Source organism: Hippoglossus stenolepis, chromosome 17 (genome assembly GCF_022539355.2).
Source record: "Hippoglossus stenolepis isolate QCI-W04-F060 chromosome 17, HSTE1.2, whole genome shotgun sequence".
In the NCBI taxonomy this organism is placed as follows: Eukaryota; Metazoa; Chordata; class Actinopteri; order Pleuronectiformes; family Pleuronectidae; genus Hippoglossus; species Hippoglossus stenolepis.
This window is the reverse complement of record NC_061499.1, coordinates 18722720-18741504: the sequence shown is the minus strand read 5'-3', so window position 1 is coordinate 18741504 and position 18785 is coordinate 18722720. Positions and strand designations below refer to the sequence as shown.

The 18785-nt window shown below is 40.1% G+C and overlaps 3 protein-coding genes across 3 annotated transcripts; 2 read left to right on the top strand and 1 right to left on the bottom strand.

Moving 5' to 3' along the window:
- Positions 1-188: 188 nt before the first annotated feature.
- On the top strand, positions 189-9029 carry kdf1b (keratinocyte differentiation factor 1b). The gene is made up of 4 exons (XM_035183329.2): positions 189-382; positions 1135-2081; positions 3331-3417; positions 6148-9029. The coding sequence occupies exons 2-4, from the start codon at positions 1154-1156 to the stop codon at positions 6234-6236; spliced, it is 1104 nt and encodes a 367-aa protein (XP_035039220.1). The 5' UTR covers positions 189-382; positions 1135-1153; the 3' UTR covers positions 6237-9029.
- Positions 8823-10959, bottom strand: nr0b2b (nuclear receptor subfamily 0, group B, member 2b). The gene is made up of 2 exons (XM_035183331.2): positions 10207-10959; positions 8823-9583 (listed from the first exon to the last, which is right to left on the bottom strand). The coding sequence occupies exons 1-2, from the start codon at positions 10748-10750 to the stop codon at positions 9342-9344; spliced, it is 786 nt and encodes a 261-aa protein (XP_035039222.2). The 5' UTR covers positions 10751-10959; the 3' UTR covers positions 8823-9341.
- A 1497-nt stretch (positions 10960-12456) lies between these two features.
- On the top strand, positions 12457-18533 carry nudc (nudC nuclear distribution protein). The gene is made up of 9 exons (XM_035183330.2): positions 12457-12654; positions 13237-13314; positions 13437-13646; positions 13749-13829; positions 13917-14030; positions 15160-15354; positions 15842-15925; positions 16049-16167; positions 18231-18533. Exons 1-9 carry the CDS (start codon positions 12580-12582, stop codon positions 18280-18282), a joined length of 1008 nt encoding a protein of 335 aa, XP_035039221.1. The 5' UTR covers positions 12457-12579; the 3' UTR covers positions 18283-18533.
- Positions 18534-18785: the final 252 nt, after the last annotated feature.

Genomic DNA, 18785 nt, shown 5'->3' with positions numbered 1-18785 from the left:
ACTGTAAGAAGGAGTGTCAAGAAGAAGTTTTCAGCTGTGTTATAATTCTTTAGTGATTGGGATAAATCCAAAAGGGTTAGAATGTGTGATTAGAACCGTAAAACCCGTACAATACACAATTCTAAGCCAAAGTGGTCATTAAACCCCGATTTATTTTTAAAGCCGTAACCGGAACGTGTACTTGCTGTCGCCACCTGGTGCGCTCGCTCCACCTTGACGCTCAGGTACACGGATTTGTTGGAAAACTTTGAGGAAGCTGCAGGTTTTGTGGAGCGGAGTCGCTGTGAGGGACGTGGAGGATGGATTAAAATCCAGACGTCTTTAATGTAGAAGTCGGAGAAGACGACATTGACCAGGGAGCGAGTCTGTGGACGAGTCTGCTGTAAGTCAGTGTTTACTCTGGAAGTCGGACGTCCTCTAATGGAGGAAAGAGCAGCAGTGACAGGTCGCCATGAAAGTGAAAATAAACATTAGCTGCTAACCTGCTGTCGCCGTCTTCAAACTCGGTGGAATAGCGACCGAAGATAACTCAAAACCCAGTGAGATGTAGTTTTAGTTTGTTAACAATAACCTGGTTTGCTGTATTGGTGGATTATTATTATTATTAGTGTATTACTCTAAAGAGGTCTGCATTGGCTTATTGATTGAATCAGATTTAATGATGTTAGTTTATCTTACTTTTGTTTGATAGTCAAACCAAATTTTTCCTCATGAGCAAAGGGACATTAAATTCCAAGATTGTTAAATATAGCTTCGGTGTTTGGTTGCACGTCCATATAACTCTTATTTTGCTTTATTTTACCACTTTTTTTTACATTGAAACACCTTGGTTCAATTTTGGAAGTCCACATAACGCAATGCAGTATATTTGATCTGAGACTTTTAGTGCGTACACATCCTCCATAGAACCAGTTGGGTTGGTTTACCCGCCACCTGGGGATAGTAGTTTCACATCAGTTTTAAACAGAGATGCCCTCAGGTGGCTAGAAGTGATTTCAGGTTGGGTCTGACTGATTGATTGGATTGATAGCAGAATATCAAGAAGTTGTTTAGTGATGCCATTTCAACACCGACTGTCTTGTTTCATTTCAGTTCAACAGTGTTTGTTTTTTTTTTCTTTGTTTGTGTATGCAGACCTCGGAGCCAGTAAGTCATGTCTGCTGAGAGCACTGGCAGTCTGAGGCACAGCTCAGGGCGTGGTGGCTACAGGCACAGACCAAGCCAGAGCAGCAGCCAGAGGTCGTCATACGAGGAGCGCTGTGTGGACCCGGTGGAAGAGAGGCCGCCGAGCCCAGAGCCCAAGACCGTCCACAAAGCTCACCTGAAGGACGCAAATGGGAAGGCGTCCGAGACCATTGGCTTCATTCCTGGCTCTGCCGACCCTTCCTCTGCAGCACAAACCTGCAACCCCTGCACCTCTCCGGGGAGCTGCAGGACCTTTATATGCAGCGTTTTGACCTGCGGCCTGTACAGGGTCTGCCAGAGTTCCACTCTTGCTCCGTGCCTTGCGCCAAACGAGAGCTCTCCAGATGAGCCAGAGAAGCTGAGCCTCCAAAGTGTGAACCCAGGGGACAACAAAGAGGAGGATCACACAGACTGGCTTGGGGATCTCCACATCGCTGGAGTCAAAGTGGACAGGCCAAGGGAGTATTTAGAGGTCGAACCCAAATTATCATATGTGTTTCCGGCCGGTGTTCAAACACAGCCCAGCAATCCGGCCCTACATGAGTCCATGAGGTTCGACGACTGGGAGGATGGCACAGAGGACCTGGACTCTCTTATTACCAAAAAGTTGCTGGAGCTCTACTCTGAATATCAAATCGACGAGCTGGCGAGGTGCACCTCAGACTCTTTGTTTCTGAGGAAGAGCAAGGACATCAATCAGCTCATCAATTCGCTGGCAGAGGAGCACAAGATGGACGAGCAGGAAGCGGAGTGTCGGCTGGTGCGTGGCATCATCCGCATCAGCACCCGGAAGAGTGCGAAGAAGAGGCCGACCCCGTCCAGGATGGAGAGGACTCTGTCGGACAGCGGGAATGAGACAATGAGGGAGAGCGATTCCTTGAAATTCAGCAACAACAGTAAGCCAGTGTTTCTCCCATATGCATTCATAATAATAAGCTAATTCTGAGTTTCTCGGTAAAATTTTCACACAATGTATTTATATTCACAATGAAACGTAACCTCTACAAATTGGCCTTTCTACGCCTCACGTAGTTGATTCAGGCTAGTATCACAGGAAGGTGACCCTATTGCTCACCCACGAACAAATACACTGCATGTACAGTAACGCAGGTTATCAGTTAGTTTGTGTGAGAGTACGTGTGCAGCAGCTCCCTATTTGTCCTAACAGGATGGTTAGGTTATGAAAATGTACCGGTCTGACATTTAATGCTCATGAATTGAGAATTAATGAAGCAAAACTGTTTGTCTTGTCAGCACAAACAATGTGCAAATGAATGAGTCAGCACTTTGTAGTCACTAGATCAATAATGAAGTGCTGAGGCCGACACTTAAAAATGTAGGAAAAATTACAAAAAAACTTCAAAGCACTCTCTTTGTAACTGTCAATATGACAATAATTTATAATTTCTTTATCCATAATCCTGATCCAAAGAGCTCCTCAAACTAACTCACTTCAAGTCCAGGAAGCACTCCTTCAAACATTTTTCACTTTTGATTTTTCCTGCCCAAATAATGCTCAACCTACTCAAAATAACTTTATTAATATTGTGATCATATGGGGAGCATTCAAAGAAATATAAACTTACACTATACGAGTGCAACTTTGTCCTCTACACTTTCAGTAAATTGTCAGTCAGTTAGTTTTTTTGTGATGAGTCATTAAGTTCATGTTATCTATTTCTAATGTTAAATGTGAGTAATTTTCTGTGTAGAGATATGTTTCATTCTGTGACATTGAATACTTCCAGAGCCCCACAGGTGTCAAAGGTTTCCAGTAAGTTAACACACACAAGACAAGCTGAACATAGATAATCATATCTATAATCATGACCCAGGGTCACAAATGACGTTCGCCCTACTCTGCTGACGTCCTCGGACCAACTACAGTTCAAACCTATTTTCATGCAGCCACCACCACAAAATAAACAATGGCCTCCTCATAATGAGTAAAAACAACATAATTTGGTCTTTGTAAACACAAATGAAAGTTGTGATATATCTATATCTATATCTATATATAGATATAATAGATATAAAAATACCAGGAGAAATATTAAATGCAGTCACAGTGACCCCAGAAACATCAGTGTTGCCTCTGTAAAGGTGCTGTTTCTACCATTGAGTGTCCATCACTTTTTCCTGCAGATGACTACAAATCAAATCCAAACATCCAAATATCAGAACTGACCTCCTCTGACAAGTGTGCCAGGGAGATGTGGAGACACAATGGAGGTAAGAAATCAGTCTTTATTATGTTCTCAGTATTCTGTAATTTAAAAAAGTATGTATATTTTTTTTATATTGTATACCAAGATTTATTTGGCTTTTGTAAGAGGGGATTATCCATAATATCAGCATAGTCCTGCATGAGCAGTAAATAATCTGGTTTGACTTCCTCATGATAAGTTCTTTTAACATCAACTTCAGAGGCTGAATTTTAAGCAAGGCATTGTTTTCTTTAGTAAGGTGTTGCACTCAAATCAACTTGCATCAAATGCAACACCTCAAGTTGATTTAACCAATAATTAAATGATTATAGTAAGAACAGATCACATGGATCTCTTTGTAGGTGCAGGGCTGTTGTCATGATTTCGAAACTAATGAGGTCATGCTTCAGGGATATTTTTTAAAATCTAGATTTGAACTTTTCATATGTAATGGATTCATTTCAGTTTAATTGTTTGCCGTGACCTGAAAACAAGGTCTAAATTGTGATTATTTTTCTTTCATGCCACAAAAAAAACAAACCCAAAAAATCAATAATCTGTCCGCCATTTTTTTCACAATACTGACAGAGAGAGCAAGATAAGCTTCATGCTATTACAGAAAGGGCCGATATGTTTTCTGGGACATCACCTTGTTTTCTTTGCATCCCTGTAAAAAATGTGTCCAACTACTGCTCATTGTTTTGTTTGAATACAAAAATTTCAACATTTTAATTTTGATTGTTATGCAAGCATCAGAACTCAGGTTATAAGCTTTCTCCTCACTACCAGGCATACAATTCAGGTCTAAAAGTAATCAAATTAAATTTTTATTAATTTAAAAAATGTGTCTAGACACCTCTGTGCACCACTACAAGGTTTCTTTTACCATTCAATAACCATGAAGGTTGAGGGATTAACAAAATAGGTGAAAATACAAATGCGAATTTACCTTTAATCTGATAATACAAAGGGCTTGTTTGCACAGACAAATAAGTCTTTATGGTGAAGTTCCATTGATTTGATTCTGTATTTTGTATCTACTTCTTTAATCTGGTAAGAACAATGAGTCTGGGCCAGTTCACTTCATATGGACAGACACCATGATTTCAGCTCCTGATCTATTTCCATGTAAACTGTTGTGTGATGTGTAAACATTTACTGGGTCAGCTATATCTTCAGGAAACAACCATAACAGGGTACTGTTTAAATTTACCCTGAACCTGCAGTGTTCGGAGTGCTGCACCAGGCTGAACTGAAATGTCAATAGTTTTTATCAGTGAAATGAGGACTGCAGGGTGAACATGTACATGCTGCTGTTATGACTTACATGTGTACAAGATTTTTAAAGTGGGAATGACGAAAAGAGAAAAGAAAAATGGGTCTAAAGCCAGAACATTTTTGGTTTAGAATCCTAAATCTCTCTAACTTTCATTCAGTTTCTTTTAGTTGTTTTTAGTTGCTTTTCGTGTCAAATTTAAACACATGCATTCATTTTGATGAATATATATATATGGATTTCCTTAATTTACAAGGACATCCATATATTATTATATGGATGTCCTTGTAAATTCAGTTTCTGGTTACAGTAAAATTCATGCTGTGAGTTCCTGAGGTTTAACAACAATACAGAATTCTTTACTTCCTCATTAAACATTTGCATATTTAGTTCTTCCTAAAGGTTTGGCTGAATCCAAATTTGCACGCTCTGGACTTGCAGACTGAGCCCTCGCTAACTTTTATCGAACACACCATGATGTTTCACTGTCATCACAACTGCAGTAAAGACATTTTCCTTTACATGAGCTGCTTAAACCCTCAACTCAGGAACAGGTGTAGTTAGTGTAGCTATTGATCATAACGTCTGGTTAAATTGGTTGCTCTTCAATATAATGGTAGGTGCTCCGTATTAGGACGCCAGAAACTGTATACCTCCTTTCAGACCTTTACTGACATTCTCCAGAGGGGCTGTATTTGACAACGCAATTGTCCGAGTGAGAGGTTTCAGACTTTCTCCAGAGTTTCATCTCTGAACCTCCTTGTAAAAACTCTGCAGAAAGTCAGGAGGGGCCAATGTGAGAACTCGGCAGGAGATCCTCCGCAGGATTCACTGCAAACAAGCGAAAACAAGTAAAAAGCAAAAAGAAAGATTACAAATATTTCAGGAATATAAAGCGAAACTGTCAAGAATTTTTGGTGAAGAAGGCAGACGCCAGTGTTGATGTGCTGTAAACAAAAATCTGTGATCTCAGCAGCGGAATTAATACATTACATTGTCTTTATATACAGTCTATGGTTATATCCAACCAGTTAATCTTTGACTCAAAGATTAACTGGTTGGATTTTGGTTGGCCAGAGGTCAAGGTCACAACACATATTTTTTGCTTTCTTGCACATGATATCTCAAGTTTGCCTTGAATTTCTTCAAATTATGACCAGTTGTCACTTGGACAGATTGACTGATTAGATTTCAGTAAAGGTCACAGTGACGACATGTAAGTCTGGAACAAATGTACTGTATGTAGGCTGAAACTGCACTTACCGCCCTGAGGCATACAACCACAGGGCGGCCATTTTAGTTCCCTGAAATGCTCATCGTCTTTCTTCTGTATCATCCCAGCAGTGAGTGTGAAATGATTTGTAGTTGCAGTGCAGTGTGAATGAGGATGACAGTTAGAGAACTCAAAGCTCATTGCTCAGTCTCCTGTATCTAGATTAATCGCCGTTTTTTTTCCTATCCTTGTTTTTGTCCTTATAGGTCACACATCTAGCTCAGCCCACTCGCCCTCTCACACAGAGACTAACTCCTCCGGTGTCTCAATGATTGGCTCCTCTGTGAGAACATGATTCCTGCTCCACGCTGCTGGTCTATGCTTGAATAATTTGTCCTGCTGTGTCCACAAGGTCAGTTATGAGACATTGAAAGGGGACACTACTTGCACAGGAGTCACTGGCTGAGCCAAGCTCTTTGAAGAGACCATGGTTTTTCAGTGGGAAAAGAAAATGTGAAAATTCACATTGTCTTGAAGGACTTCAGTGAACTCAGGGCTCTGTGTGTAGATATTTATGGTTGATGAATGTTATGTGTATATTTGAAGGATTGCTTGATGGAGATCACCAGCAGCGTTTGAAGGAGTTGTGTTCCTGACTCTTTTCTGCTGGTTAGATTATTGTGCTGTTATGCAAAGGACACTTAAATTTAGTTCTATAAAAATGAATTGAAGAGTTGTGTTTTTTTGGCACATTTGATTTTCACATCATCATTGTAGATTTGATTGTGCACAGTTGTGTGTTGGATTTTAAGCTGTACTCTTATACAACCTATTTACAGCTAGTAATTCTAGATTAATGATCAGAAATTATGCTTTTCATAATTTGACAAATTTCTATTTGACGTGACCAGTAAAGGTCTCAAGAAGTCAAGTCGAAATAATGAAGTGGTTGTATTTGGCCTGAAGAAAAAGACAGTTTTATATCATGGGCCATAAATGATTTGCGTGCCTGGTAGTACACTAGAAATAAGAAAGTGCTTTTATTGTAAATTGTGATCTAAAAACAAACGGGGGAAAAAAACATGTCAATAGAATGGTTCAACATTTAGAAAAATACACTCATATGCTTTTTTGCAGAGATTTAATTGAGAAGATTAATACTGCTCTGATGTCTGTACGCTAAAAGGAATCGGCAATGACAGACAATTAGCTTAGCTCAGAATTTAGACTGAAAATATATGGAAATACTTTATCTAGCTTGGATCTGTCCAAAGGTAACAAAATTGGCCGAGCTAAACCTTTTTACATGCAATATTTTGTTTATTCATTAACTCGAAAAAAATGTAAAAACAAAAAAGTTGTTTAACTGCAGGTTTTTTTATTGGATCATTTCTTTACCACAACCTTTTGCAGCTCGGTTTTTTAAAAACAATGTTATGAAATGTTTTTAGTGGGCTTAAAACTGCTGTGGAAGGTTTTCCAAAAGCGGCGTCATCCACGTAGAAGACACAGACTTCAAGGTGTCAAGAGAGTTTGCGGTGATAAGAGCGGTGTCTGGGTGCTGTAAACACACAGCAGTGGAATTAATATTTGACTTCCTGCCTCATCCTGCTGTACCCGGCTGCTCCACCTCTCACCTGAATAATGTGGAGGTTTTGATGCTGTTGTGAACGTGTCTGTGCAGAGAACCTCCTGCTGTGTTGTGCACGTGCGAAAGGCAAAGTCCGGGTAAAACCCAGACCCAATTCTCTGGACTTTACCCACAGGTCATGTCTGAAAACGGCTTGACATGACATCTGGGCTAACTGCATGTAAAACGGACATGTAGCTAGCTCATGCTACACAATAAACCAATTCTGCAAGCAGTTACATGATGGCCAAACCGCTGACTGCCTAGGCACTTCACAACTTTAAAGTAGAACCATGCTAACCAGTCGTATTGTGATTGAACCTCAGTCAGACACTCCTCCTCGCTCTTATTGGTGATTTAGTTACAGGATCGTTGGATTCTACCAAATTGTAGTACGGGCTCTAGGCGGAGCCAGAGGAGCCAGATTTAGTTTTGATATTACCTGCCTCATTTTTTAGGTGTGATACCGACAGTTTTAGCACATATGACAAAAAGTTTATGTTTGTGAATGTTCCCTACCGCACCTTTTAAAAAGTGCTGGTGGGCATTTTACCTTTGGACATATCTAGCTCTACCCCGTGGTTTCTTGTCTTTATGCCTCTTGACAACATCTTTACTAAAAAAAATGTTTTGTTATTTTTTGCTTATGTCTAAGACAACCAAAAACGCATGTTAGCTTTTTTGTTTTGTCAAAATAAGTTTTTTTTATTTCCATTGTGACTTATGTTGTGTGTAGTGCATAGTGTCATAATATTGTAACATGAAGTTCATATGAAGTAGATAGCTGTTAATGTATGACACTGTTTTTGGCTTTGTGAGCTGCAGCTGTACTTCAGGTTGTGTCAAGGACTATAACCTACTGTATCAGGCGGTCTCACGAGGTGAAAGCCTGTTTTTCATACCAATGCGCTTTGCTGTGTTTGCTCCTGGATCCTGGTGGGAATTTGTCCAGGTGACTCAAGGGGATTTCTTTCTTCAGCGCTGTGGCCGTCTTATCAGCATTAGTTTATGGTTGCTGTTGGGCATGGACCTTACAGTAACGGCTTCATTTAATACACATGGGTAGCTTGTACACTTATTCTAAACATAACTTGCCAGATCACTAGCAGATTGAAATTTTAGTGTAAGGAATGTTTAACTATTAACTATTATTTATCTTGAGGTAACATGATCCAAGATGCTTGAAATAAGACAGAGTCATGATTTGGCTGCAACATCAGCGTTGTTATAATTGAATGTGTAAAACTGGTTGTTCTGGTTTGTGTCATGATGCAAAAAGGGCAAATTGACTAATGAGGCTTGACAAACGTGTTAACTGTAACATGCTTTTTTATTCCACTGGAAAGTCCTGCATCTTCAGTTCATTCGTACATTGTACCAGAGTTTGTCATGTAAACACTTGGGTCTTCACCAAAAGGAAATGTATATTTTCAGCAAAGATGTGTTGGCATTCACAATAAACCATCTTTTAACTGATGTCTCGTTGTAAAGCAATAAAGTTAATTAAGTGAAACTACAGAAGGAGGCATTTGCTTGTTGTTTGCCACATGGCCACATGAGGGAGTCAAAGTATGTTGTTTGTGGTTGATTTCCATGATTTCACAGAAGCGATGCATCATTAAAAAGGGATTGAAACGTTTCTTTCATCCACTTTTCACTGTAGTTAATAATAGTACATTTTATTCACAGCAGTCAAGGTCACCTTACATGGCAGAGATAAAAACAGAACAAAAACAACATGTCAAAAAGATCAATAAAATTCGCAGTGAATAAAACATTATGTGCCCAATGGCAAACAATCTGTTTAAAAACAACATTTTCTCTGTAATCTCATTGGACAAACAGCATGTCTGTTAATAAATGCAACATGTTTGTGTTGCCAATAACTGGCTTGAAGAAAAGCTCTGTGACCAAGCTGTGGCTGACGTTCCGGGTGGTGGAGGCTGCTAGAGAGGCTGCTCTGAAGCGACTGGTGTCCTCCGGGTGCAGCAGGTGGATGACTCCCTGGAGAGCCCTCTGTGCTTCCTGTTGGAGGCTCTCGATGAGCAACATGGCGCTCAATCCCCGAACAGCTATAGTGGGAGAAGAGAGGTTTCTGCTCATATCCAACAAACTGAAACACAACAGCATCATATATTTCTTTGTATTTAATGTGACCGCCTATTGGAGGAGCAACTTTTTACATTATGCATTTTTAATTACAAAAATATGCTAATATAATATTGTGTCACTGATTCTTAAAACATCGGACAAAACACATCCAGCAGTTGAAACTGCTATTGGATTTAACAATGAAAATTAGAAAAATGTTATAAGGGATTAATAATAGAATGTATTCAACACAATTATCCGCTTTCAATTAAATTGAATCACTATTGTATTAAATCTAAGACACTGTTTTCCCACTACATCTAAAACAGCATGTCCACAGAGAAGGGTTCAATCATTCATGTGTAATAAAATGGATACAAAAAATAGCTTGTTTCATCAAAAGAGAAACTTGATATCTATTATATGCAAAACATTAATACTAACATATTCACTATTGTTTATTTTAGAACTTTTTACTGTTTTGTTGCTATAATTTATTATTTATAAACGACTATAAAGTAATAACTCAATCATACTCACGTTAACACACATTCTTTAAAAAATACTTTGACATTAAAACAGACAATGGAAAGAGAGTTTGTACCTGGGTTAAACAACGTAGCACCCCTCAGGTAAGCATACTCCTTAGGGCTGAGATCCAGATCCCACAGCTGATACAAGCTAGCTCTTAGTCTGTGGACTCCGGCAAGAGTTGGTTGGTCGGCCTCCTTTTCAGAAAGTCCCGGCCTGAGCAAAATCTGTCTCAAGATACTTGGATTTGGAACATCAGTCACTTCAAACATAATCCTTTCCTGTGCTAGCCCCAGAACAAATAACGGAACCCAGCAGTGTGTTAACAGCGATGACTGATCTCCCAGTGGAAGCTGACTGAAGGATGGTAAGCTCCTCATGAAGCAGACGGTTTTGATGAGCACACTGGAGGCAACTTGACAGGTGGCCGTCGGGTCCTTCAGGCGAACTTTCCTCTGGTTGCAGTGGCAGGTGTGTGACGTGAGGTAAGAGTTTGCTTCGTCGTTGAGGCGGTCGCTGTCCCTCCAGCTCAAGATGTTGTAAAGGATAGTGTGGGGATGCTGATCCTGGTAACCAGAGCAAGCGCGGTTTGCAATGTCCTCTTCAACAGAAAACATGGTGAAGCAGGAAAGGAAATTTACTAAGAAAAACCTCCAGAGAGCACAAACCGCCTCACTTAGTGTTTAACCTCAGTCCTCTATTTATCCAGGATGTCACCTGCACACGACAAACTCAGCCTTGACTCGCCTTTTTAAGCCCCTGCACTGAGGAATAAAAGCTGTGACCATGGACTTCCCATGAACACTGATGCAGGTTACTTCCACGTGGAGCCGATAAGAGTGGTTAAACTCAGCTGCTGCACAGAGAGGAAATGCTGAAGCTGGCTGAGGTGAATGACATTTATCGTGTTTACCTGAGTCATCAACTCCGCCTGTACCATTCCATCAAGGACTGACAGGGTCAACGCACAGGCTGCCACCTGACCTGTGCCCCAGTTACACCTTGTACCTGCATGACTTTTTTTAACACACAGTACAATGATAATAACAATATTTATTTATGTTTTGTGGGCTTCAGAATTTTGGACAAATCAAGATATAGGTATGGATTTGTTTTGTATATCTTAAATATGTATGTAGTATATAACGGGTTTAATTAAGGTGAATGAAGTTCACATAAGTTTCCTGATATGTTATCTGGGCCAGACAGAGTTGTGAACTTGCCCAGTATCACTTATGGATATCACTTTCTAAAAATATTTGTGGCCTGAAGTGTCACAAATTAATCATCAATGAAAAATCTTTTTTATATTGCATAACATTTGTTTTTACACGAAACACCATAAATGGGTCGGTAGCTTGCTTATGCTCAAACAAGACGTCATGTTAACTGCGATATCATTGCTTTGAAACTGTCATTCTCCAACATTTGTGCAAATTCTACGAATAGAAAATAACCACAACTTGCTGTGAAGTGTGTTTTCAAACTGGATTCCACAATGCTAAAAAAAATCCTACCTCAGTTTGTCCAAGTCATTAAATTGTTAAAAACAATGCATCAGTGGTGTCACAGCCATGGAATATTTACCTAATGGCAAGTAGGGACACTGTGCTGAAATTCATATTTCTCATATTTTAGCTTTTCTTCACTGGCTTCCAGTAAATTTTAGAATGTATTATAAGAATTTGTTGCTGACTTTTGAGGTCTGGATATTGTATCACTGATTCTTGAGACATGGGACAAAACACGTCCAGCAGTTGAAACTGCGATTGGGTTTTAAAATGAAAATATTTTCAATTGTAGATGTTACGAGGGATTAATTATAGAATGTTTTCAACACAATTGTCCCCTTCGATTATATTGAATCATTATTATATCAAATCTATGACACTTACTGTCTTCCCACTACATCTAAAACAGCATGTCCAGAGACAAGGGTTCAATCATTCATGTGCAATGAAATGGATACAAATATTTTCTAATGATTAAAAAGAGATCGTTTCATCATAATATCTATTATATGCAGAACAATAATACTAACATATGCACTAATGTTTATTTTTAGATATTTTTACTGTTGTGTTGATATAATTTATTATTTCTAAGCGATTAACTCTAAAATAATAACTCAATCATACTCAGGTTAACACACAGTTCTTTAAAAAATACTTTGACAGTAAAATCATAGTGTTTAAGTTTTTCTCTAGAAAGTTCTCATTCTTACTAGGCGCCTCAGTCCCTCGCCGACACGAAGCGCTCACTTCATTGGTCAGTACAGCTGTCGATTAAATGCGCTCCTCCCATTGGTGCAAACCAGCGTAGGCGGGGTTTGTTTCCAGGAAGTAAGTGACGACACAAGTGGCCCTTCACACTGTCTCTAACTCCGCTCTCCGCATCGTCATCCCCGCAGTTAGTGTTTTATTAAACCTTTTCTGATTCCACCAACATGGGGGACGACGAAGAGAAGTATGACGGGATGTTGCTGGTTATGGCGCAGCAACACGAGGGAGGTGTACACGAGGTAATGCACTCCGCTGCTGACGCCACACAGCCTCCACACCGCTGCCTGAAGCTAATGAAGTTAGCAGCTATGCTAGCATGGCACACATCGGCCGTTAGCAGTGCAGCAGCGACTAAGCAAATGTTCTCAATAATCGGGCACGTTTTAGCTCAGGTCGTTGTCTTCGTGAGAAAACACCTGTCTGAGCAGATTATAACCTCGCTTCTGCTCGTCGGGGAGGTGTTGTGGTGAATTCAGCTTCCACGTGACTATTAATGCAGCACGGCAATCATTAAAATCTCGTATTTGTGGTTCAACTCATTTTCTTGACAGTTTGTTTCCCCTTAAATAAAATGTTGTGTAGGATTTTCTTTTGTTTGAACGTTTTTAAATAGCTCTGAGCAACTAGATCTTGTCACAGTGACGTCAGATGACTGGCATTTCTAGATTAACACATTAACAAACTTTGATTTGCTAATAATTAAAGGCACTCTTGTGTACTGGATGGCTCAGAGTCCGCAGACAAAGAGAGAGAATGTAGCACATTATATTCCTTCATTCTTTATTTCATTGTGTGTGATGGTTTTATATTTCTCTCAACAGTTAGTAAACACGTTTTTCAGCTTCCTCCGCCGCAAAACCGATTTCTTCACGGGCGGTGATTCAGGTGCTGCAGAGAAGGTGAGTAATATTACCGCCAATGTAGCTTCTGTGACATTCAACACTGTGCTGTCAAAAACCTGCACCCTGCACATCCTTACTTAACTCCCATGTCTCCTCATCTCTTTTTTTTTATTCTTCAGCTAGTGCAGAATGCTTTCGCCAGCCAAAGTAAGCTGGCGCTGAAGTCCCACAAAGATAAGCAGGTGAAGCAGGAGAAGGAGAAGAAAGAGAAAGCTGAGAGAGCTGCTAAGCTGGCAGAGGAAGAGAAGAAAAAGAAGAATAACGACGGTCCCAAGATTCAGGAACTGACTGACGAAGAAGCAGAGAAACTTCAGTCTGAACTTGATATGGTGAAATCTGGCTGCTTTGATGCTCCATCATAAAAAGAATAACTGCAGATGTTCTGATTCATGTGTTACTTTACATCTTCATTTGTGTTTTATGTATTTTAGAAAAAGAAAGAAGAGGAGAAAACCGAGGACACAACAACGAAGGCAGAAAAGTCATCTGACGACACAGAAAAAGAGAAAGGGGTGAGGCAACAGCAGGACAGTTCCACACTGAAATGTCCATGTCTCATGTGGCTCTGCTGACTGACTTGCTAATGTCCATGTCCACAGTCTGAATCTGAAGGAGAGGAAGACGAGAAGGACAAAGATAAACTGAAGCCGAATGCAGGAAACGGAGCTGATCTGCCCAGTTACAAGTGGACACAGAGCCTCTCTGAAGTGGATGTGAGTTCATTTTGACCTCAGGATAATGCTTTGATCTATTTCTGTGTATTCTTTCTGTAGAACAGACTTGCTACATCCGTCCTGCTACCTTATCAAACTAAAACAATCTCTGTCCACATGAGCGTTTTGGTTCTGTATCAGTTATAATCGCCAATAATACCAACACGCTTAAAAACGCAACTCATGTGACCACTCATGTACACTGAGCATGCACGTGTTGGTGTGAACAGGAAGCATCTGGTTGTTGGTTGCAAAAAGAGCAGCAATGGCAAAAGTCAAAATGTGGTACTATGGCTGTACGCTAAGCCTCCCAGAAGAGTGATTTTTCTTTTTAAGCATTGAGATGTTTACTGAAAACCCTTGACAGCGTCATCCCTTCTCCTCTTTTCTTCCTGGCCCAGTTTAAATGGCCTTGGCCCCTGTTATGATGAGCAAGTGATTGCCCATGTTCCAAAATCTCTAATGTAACAGACATATGAATTATATATGCAGACATTGTTTATATAATTGATCATAAGCTACTTTGAGTAATATATAAACATCACCCTTCCTCTCATGGTTCTTGTATCAAATTAACCAAATCAGAAGTGTAGGTATGTTTACTGCGTTTGTAAGCCTGCTGTCAATCCAGTGTGGCAGCTGCACGACTTGATTCCACCCTCTTGTGTCTCCTGCATGCTCTGAAAGTTTTGATACCTTCAAACTAAAAAGAATCAAAGACTACGTTCACACAGCGGAATCTGATCCACTACATGTGACCCAGATCTGACTGTTTCATGACAATGGGAACAACACAAATTAGATGGAATATGATCTTTTCAAATGAAGTTTGAGCCAGTTTCGTGTGTGTTTCTGAATCAGATACATATTTTTAGTTTTTAATGTGTCCTCAGACTGAACAGCCATGTGACCTGTATCGGAATTCAAGTCACGCTGCGTGTGACGCCTTGTTGTTCTTTTGCACATGCAGGTCACATCAGGGACATGACCACTTACCATTGGAGTCTGATATTGTCCACATTTTGAAAGATAATGTGAACAGCTACATAAAAAAAATTGGAATTGAGCACCAAGGCTTGCAGTGTGAACCTCGTCTTACATCTTTTACTATTCTATCCTCCTCCCACAGCTGGTAGTGCCTTTCGATGTGAAGTTCCGCATTAAGGCGAGAGACGTGGTGGTGGACATCCAGCGGCGAACCATCAAAGTCGGCCTGAAAGGACACCCTCCCATTATTGAAGGGCAGCTCTACAACGAGGTGAAGGTGGAAGAAAGCTCCTGGCTCCTCGACGACGGCAAGGTGGTCACTGTGCACCTGGAAAAGGTAAGAAAGAGGCGGCGTTGACTGGTTCCAGCCTTTTAACTACAGTTGAAGCTGCTTTCAGACCTGCACCAAAATCTGGATATATGGGGGGACATTTCCTGCCAGCCCCCAGTAACATGTTTGGTAAACGTCAAATTGAGCCCATGTGAGAATTCCGCCGGAAAATGTCAGGAAAACTCACAGGGAGCAAGTGGCTGTGTTGATCACGTCTCTAACACATGTCAAATGCAAAAGTAATGCATGCTCTACACAGGCACCGCCTTCCTGTGGTTCTGACCATGTCTGACTCAGACAATCTCCTGCTGCATTGTTCATGTGTGAAAGCCAATGTCTGGGAGATGTCCGGACCCAATTTTCTGGACATTTCCCACAGTTCATGTCTGAAAATGGCTTAAGTGTATGACTGTGAAAGATATACTAAGGTGATGAGCTTACTGATGTGTGCATACGTTCTATTTATTCAATAAAAACTTTCCTTTAACGTCAGATTAATAAAATGGAGTGGTGGAGCAAGATTATTACCACAGATCCAGAAATCAACACCAAGAAGGTCTGTCCAGAGAACTCCAAGGTAACATGAACTGAGTTGGAGCTTTCTGCAGGAGCTATGTTAAAGTAAATATAAAGATAACTGACAACTTCTCCTTCAATTTGCTGCACTACCCCCATCCTGTGTGTATTTCCCGCTGAGCAGCTGTCAGACCTGGACGGAGAGACGCGTGGTATGGTGGAGAAGATGATGTACGACCAGAGGCAGAAATCAATGGGGTTGCCTACATCTGAAGAACAGAAGAAACAAGACATTCTTAAAAAGTAAGTGTCCAGTGTTTCATTCCCTTCAAATAAATGTACCGGTTCAGCTCAGGTTGTGTTAAGTCATCAAACTGTAAAGATCTTTTTGTCCTTTGTCAGCTGACATTTTAACAGAAGCTTTATGGTGTACCCAGATTTTATATGAAGGATGAACCTGAAAGTCGTCTGTAGTTTTTACCTTGAGTGTTGCCTCAAGGCCAAATCACTCACTTTAACTGAAGCTAATAAAAGATGGTTTGGTGCAGACGGTGACCTGGTTTAAGGAGACGCATCTGATTCTATTAGATGTAACATTTCACACTTTAGTTGTTACTGTGTCGGTCTCATTGCACCAGTCAGCATCCTCCAAAAAATTGAGAGGTTAGATTTTCCCCAAAATGTTTGTAATATTACAAGAATAAAGTCGTAATTTAACAAGAAAAAAGTCACAATATTACGAGAAAGTAAAACTTTTGAATAAGCAGCAAGGATAACTTATGTTTCTCTCCTGGATCCAAAATCTTGAACCAACTCATCACAATATCAACACTGATCCCCACATAATGATCAATACTTTTCTTAAATGAGTAAAATCTTTCTTCATAGCGGCGCGTCCATTCATCAGCCTGTCCCGTTCGCTCTCTTCCTCTCTCTCATGCTGACACAAACACACACACCGACACACATGTAAAAGGCGGGTTCGATTCGGTTGGCAGGGCGCAGAGGCAAATAATAGAGACACAAAGAGGAGCAGTAAATGACCGACAGAGCCGGTAAAGACTGGAAAAAAACCAACTTTTTCACAGTCCAAACGTGTATGAAAAGACCCATAATGAACACTGTAAGCGGACTACCTGATCACTTTAACCAAACTATTCAAACAGCATTTGTATAGAAACTATTCTGTCCCAACCTTTTTAGATTCATATATATGGATACTTCTGATCACTATATCCACGATCACCATGAGCAGTGTCCACTGTATGACTCATTTTAACACAGGCGATGGGCTGATCTTCCCCTCTAACTCAGAGCCTCATTGTGACTTTATTCTCAAAATCTCCGACACCCACCCCCGCTCCACTTTAAGTGATCTCCAGCGCAGGTATAGGAGGTATAGTTCTAGGAGGGTAATATCTTTTTTTTTTAATTTACAAATAATTTATGTTGACATATTTGATTTGGTTAAAAAAGACACGTGAAGACTCTTAAATCTCGAACCATTGTCACCATAGAAACATAAAATCAAAGACAGCATGTTGTTCCCAGTGCTAGATTTCTTTGGTTTTACAATTTCAAGTCTCTGTTATCTGCTTTTACACAGTAAAATAAACTGAGACCAGTGGTTATCTCAGGAGTAAATAACCATTTTACTGAAAATATAACTTAGCCGTAAAGGAATGTTAAGTATATCCCACTCATGGTAAAACACCTGCATTCTGTTTTAGTTTGCATATGGAGGGAGATCGATTTTATTAAAACTGATGCAACTCACTGATGTAAAAATGCCGAAGTGGATTATTGTAAGTCAGTGTTCCACATGTGAGGTTGTGTGATATCACATCAAACATTCCACAGTATTAGCAGAGACGGAGGAAGAATGGGTGCTTTTATTTTGAAGTTTACTTCCTCTTTTACGCTTGTTAAAGCTGCTTGTAAAGGTCTGGCACCGTTTTTATAGGAGTTAAACAATACAAATGTGGTGACTGGTAAGGTGTCCGTTTCTTTATTGACACAAAGTTCACATGGTGTCTGTCCAATCAAATGTGTTGACTCATCGTGTCATCTCAGAAGCATCATGTTTCATGGTTTCACTGTTTAAAAAAATACCACTGATTGACCAGTGGGAGGTGCTGTAGCTAAAGGGGAAAAAATCATAGTGCAAGAGAAAGGTTTGAATGTCTGCGATATTATAAATTAAGACATGTAGAGGAAAAATTATGCATCAACCAACAAATATTCCCTGAACAAGATCAGAATTTCATTTAGGTTATGGCACATGATGGTGATGAAGTTATTTTGTATTAAGAAGCTGGAAATAAAGAGTTTGTTGACGTGTGACCGGTTTCCTTGTCTCTCTGCAGGTTCATGTCTCAGCACCCAGAGATGGATTTCTCTAAAGCCAAATTCAGCTGAGACTCGCTGCCGTCCGTAGAAACCACATAAAGATTCTCGAGGATATCTTGTGAAACATGTCAAAGCCGACGTCAGGCACCAACCAACTTCCCCATCATACGTCCTCTTAATACTGCACAGGTTTCTGTCTTTTTTGGTTTGTTATGAGATCAGGTTTATTGACGTTTAGCCTATATCCTCCCTCTGCATGTCTAGATGTCAGAATATTTAAAAATGTCTGGATTTTTTAATAAACAAATTTAAAATGTAAATGTTGTGAGAGGAGTGCTTATATTCACTGCACAAGGGTTAACCCGTCACTTGGTTTCAAGGGTAAAGAGTCAAACATCTGTCCAGACCGAACAGAATTTAATGGAAAGTAAATGAGTAGTAAAGTTTAAATACAAAGCTTTTTGTTTCTTTACTGCCTGTGACTTTCAGTTCACAACCTAGAGGAGTTCAAGGCCAAGACTAGTGCTTTCACCAGCCCTGAACTCGGTCACTGAACTCCGATGTGTTATGTT

Bases quoted from the DNA above. Each gene is read 5' to 3' on its own strand.
- nudc (XM_035183330.2), top strand. From the start codon at position 12,580: ATGGGGGACGACGAAGAGAAGTATGACGGGATGTTGCTGGTTATGGCG. The intron at 13,315-13,436 runs GTGAGTAATATT...TTTATTCTTCAG, and splicing joins ATTCAGGTGCTGCAGAGAAG to CTAGTGCAGAATGCTTTCGC. The intron at 15,926-16,048 runs GTAACATGAACT...CCCGCTGAGCAG, and splicing joins TCTGTCCAGAGAACTCCAAG to CTGTCAGACCTGGACGGAGA.
- kdf1b (XM_035183329.2), top strand. From the start codon at position 1,154: ATGTCTGCTGAGAGCACTGGCAGTCTGAGGCACAGCTCAGGGCGTGGT. The intron at 2,082-3,330 runs GTAAGCCAGTGT...TTTTTCCTGCAG, and splicing joins CTTGAAATTCAGCAACAACA to ATGACTACAAATCAAATCCA. The intron at 3,418-6,147 runs GTAAGAAATCAG...TTGTCCTTATAG, and splicing joins GATGTGGAGACACAATGGAG to GTCACACATCTAGCTCAGCC.
- nr0b2b (XM_035183331.2), bottom strand. From the start codon at position 10,750: ATGTTTTCTGTTGAAGAGGACATTGCAAACCGCGCTTGCTCTGGTTAC. The intron at 9,584-10,206 runs GTACAAACTCTC...CTCCCACTATAG, and splicing joins TGCTACGTTGTTTAACCCAG to CTGTTCGGGGATTGAGCGCC.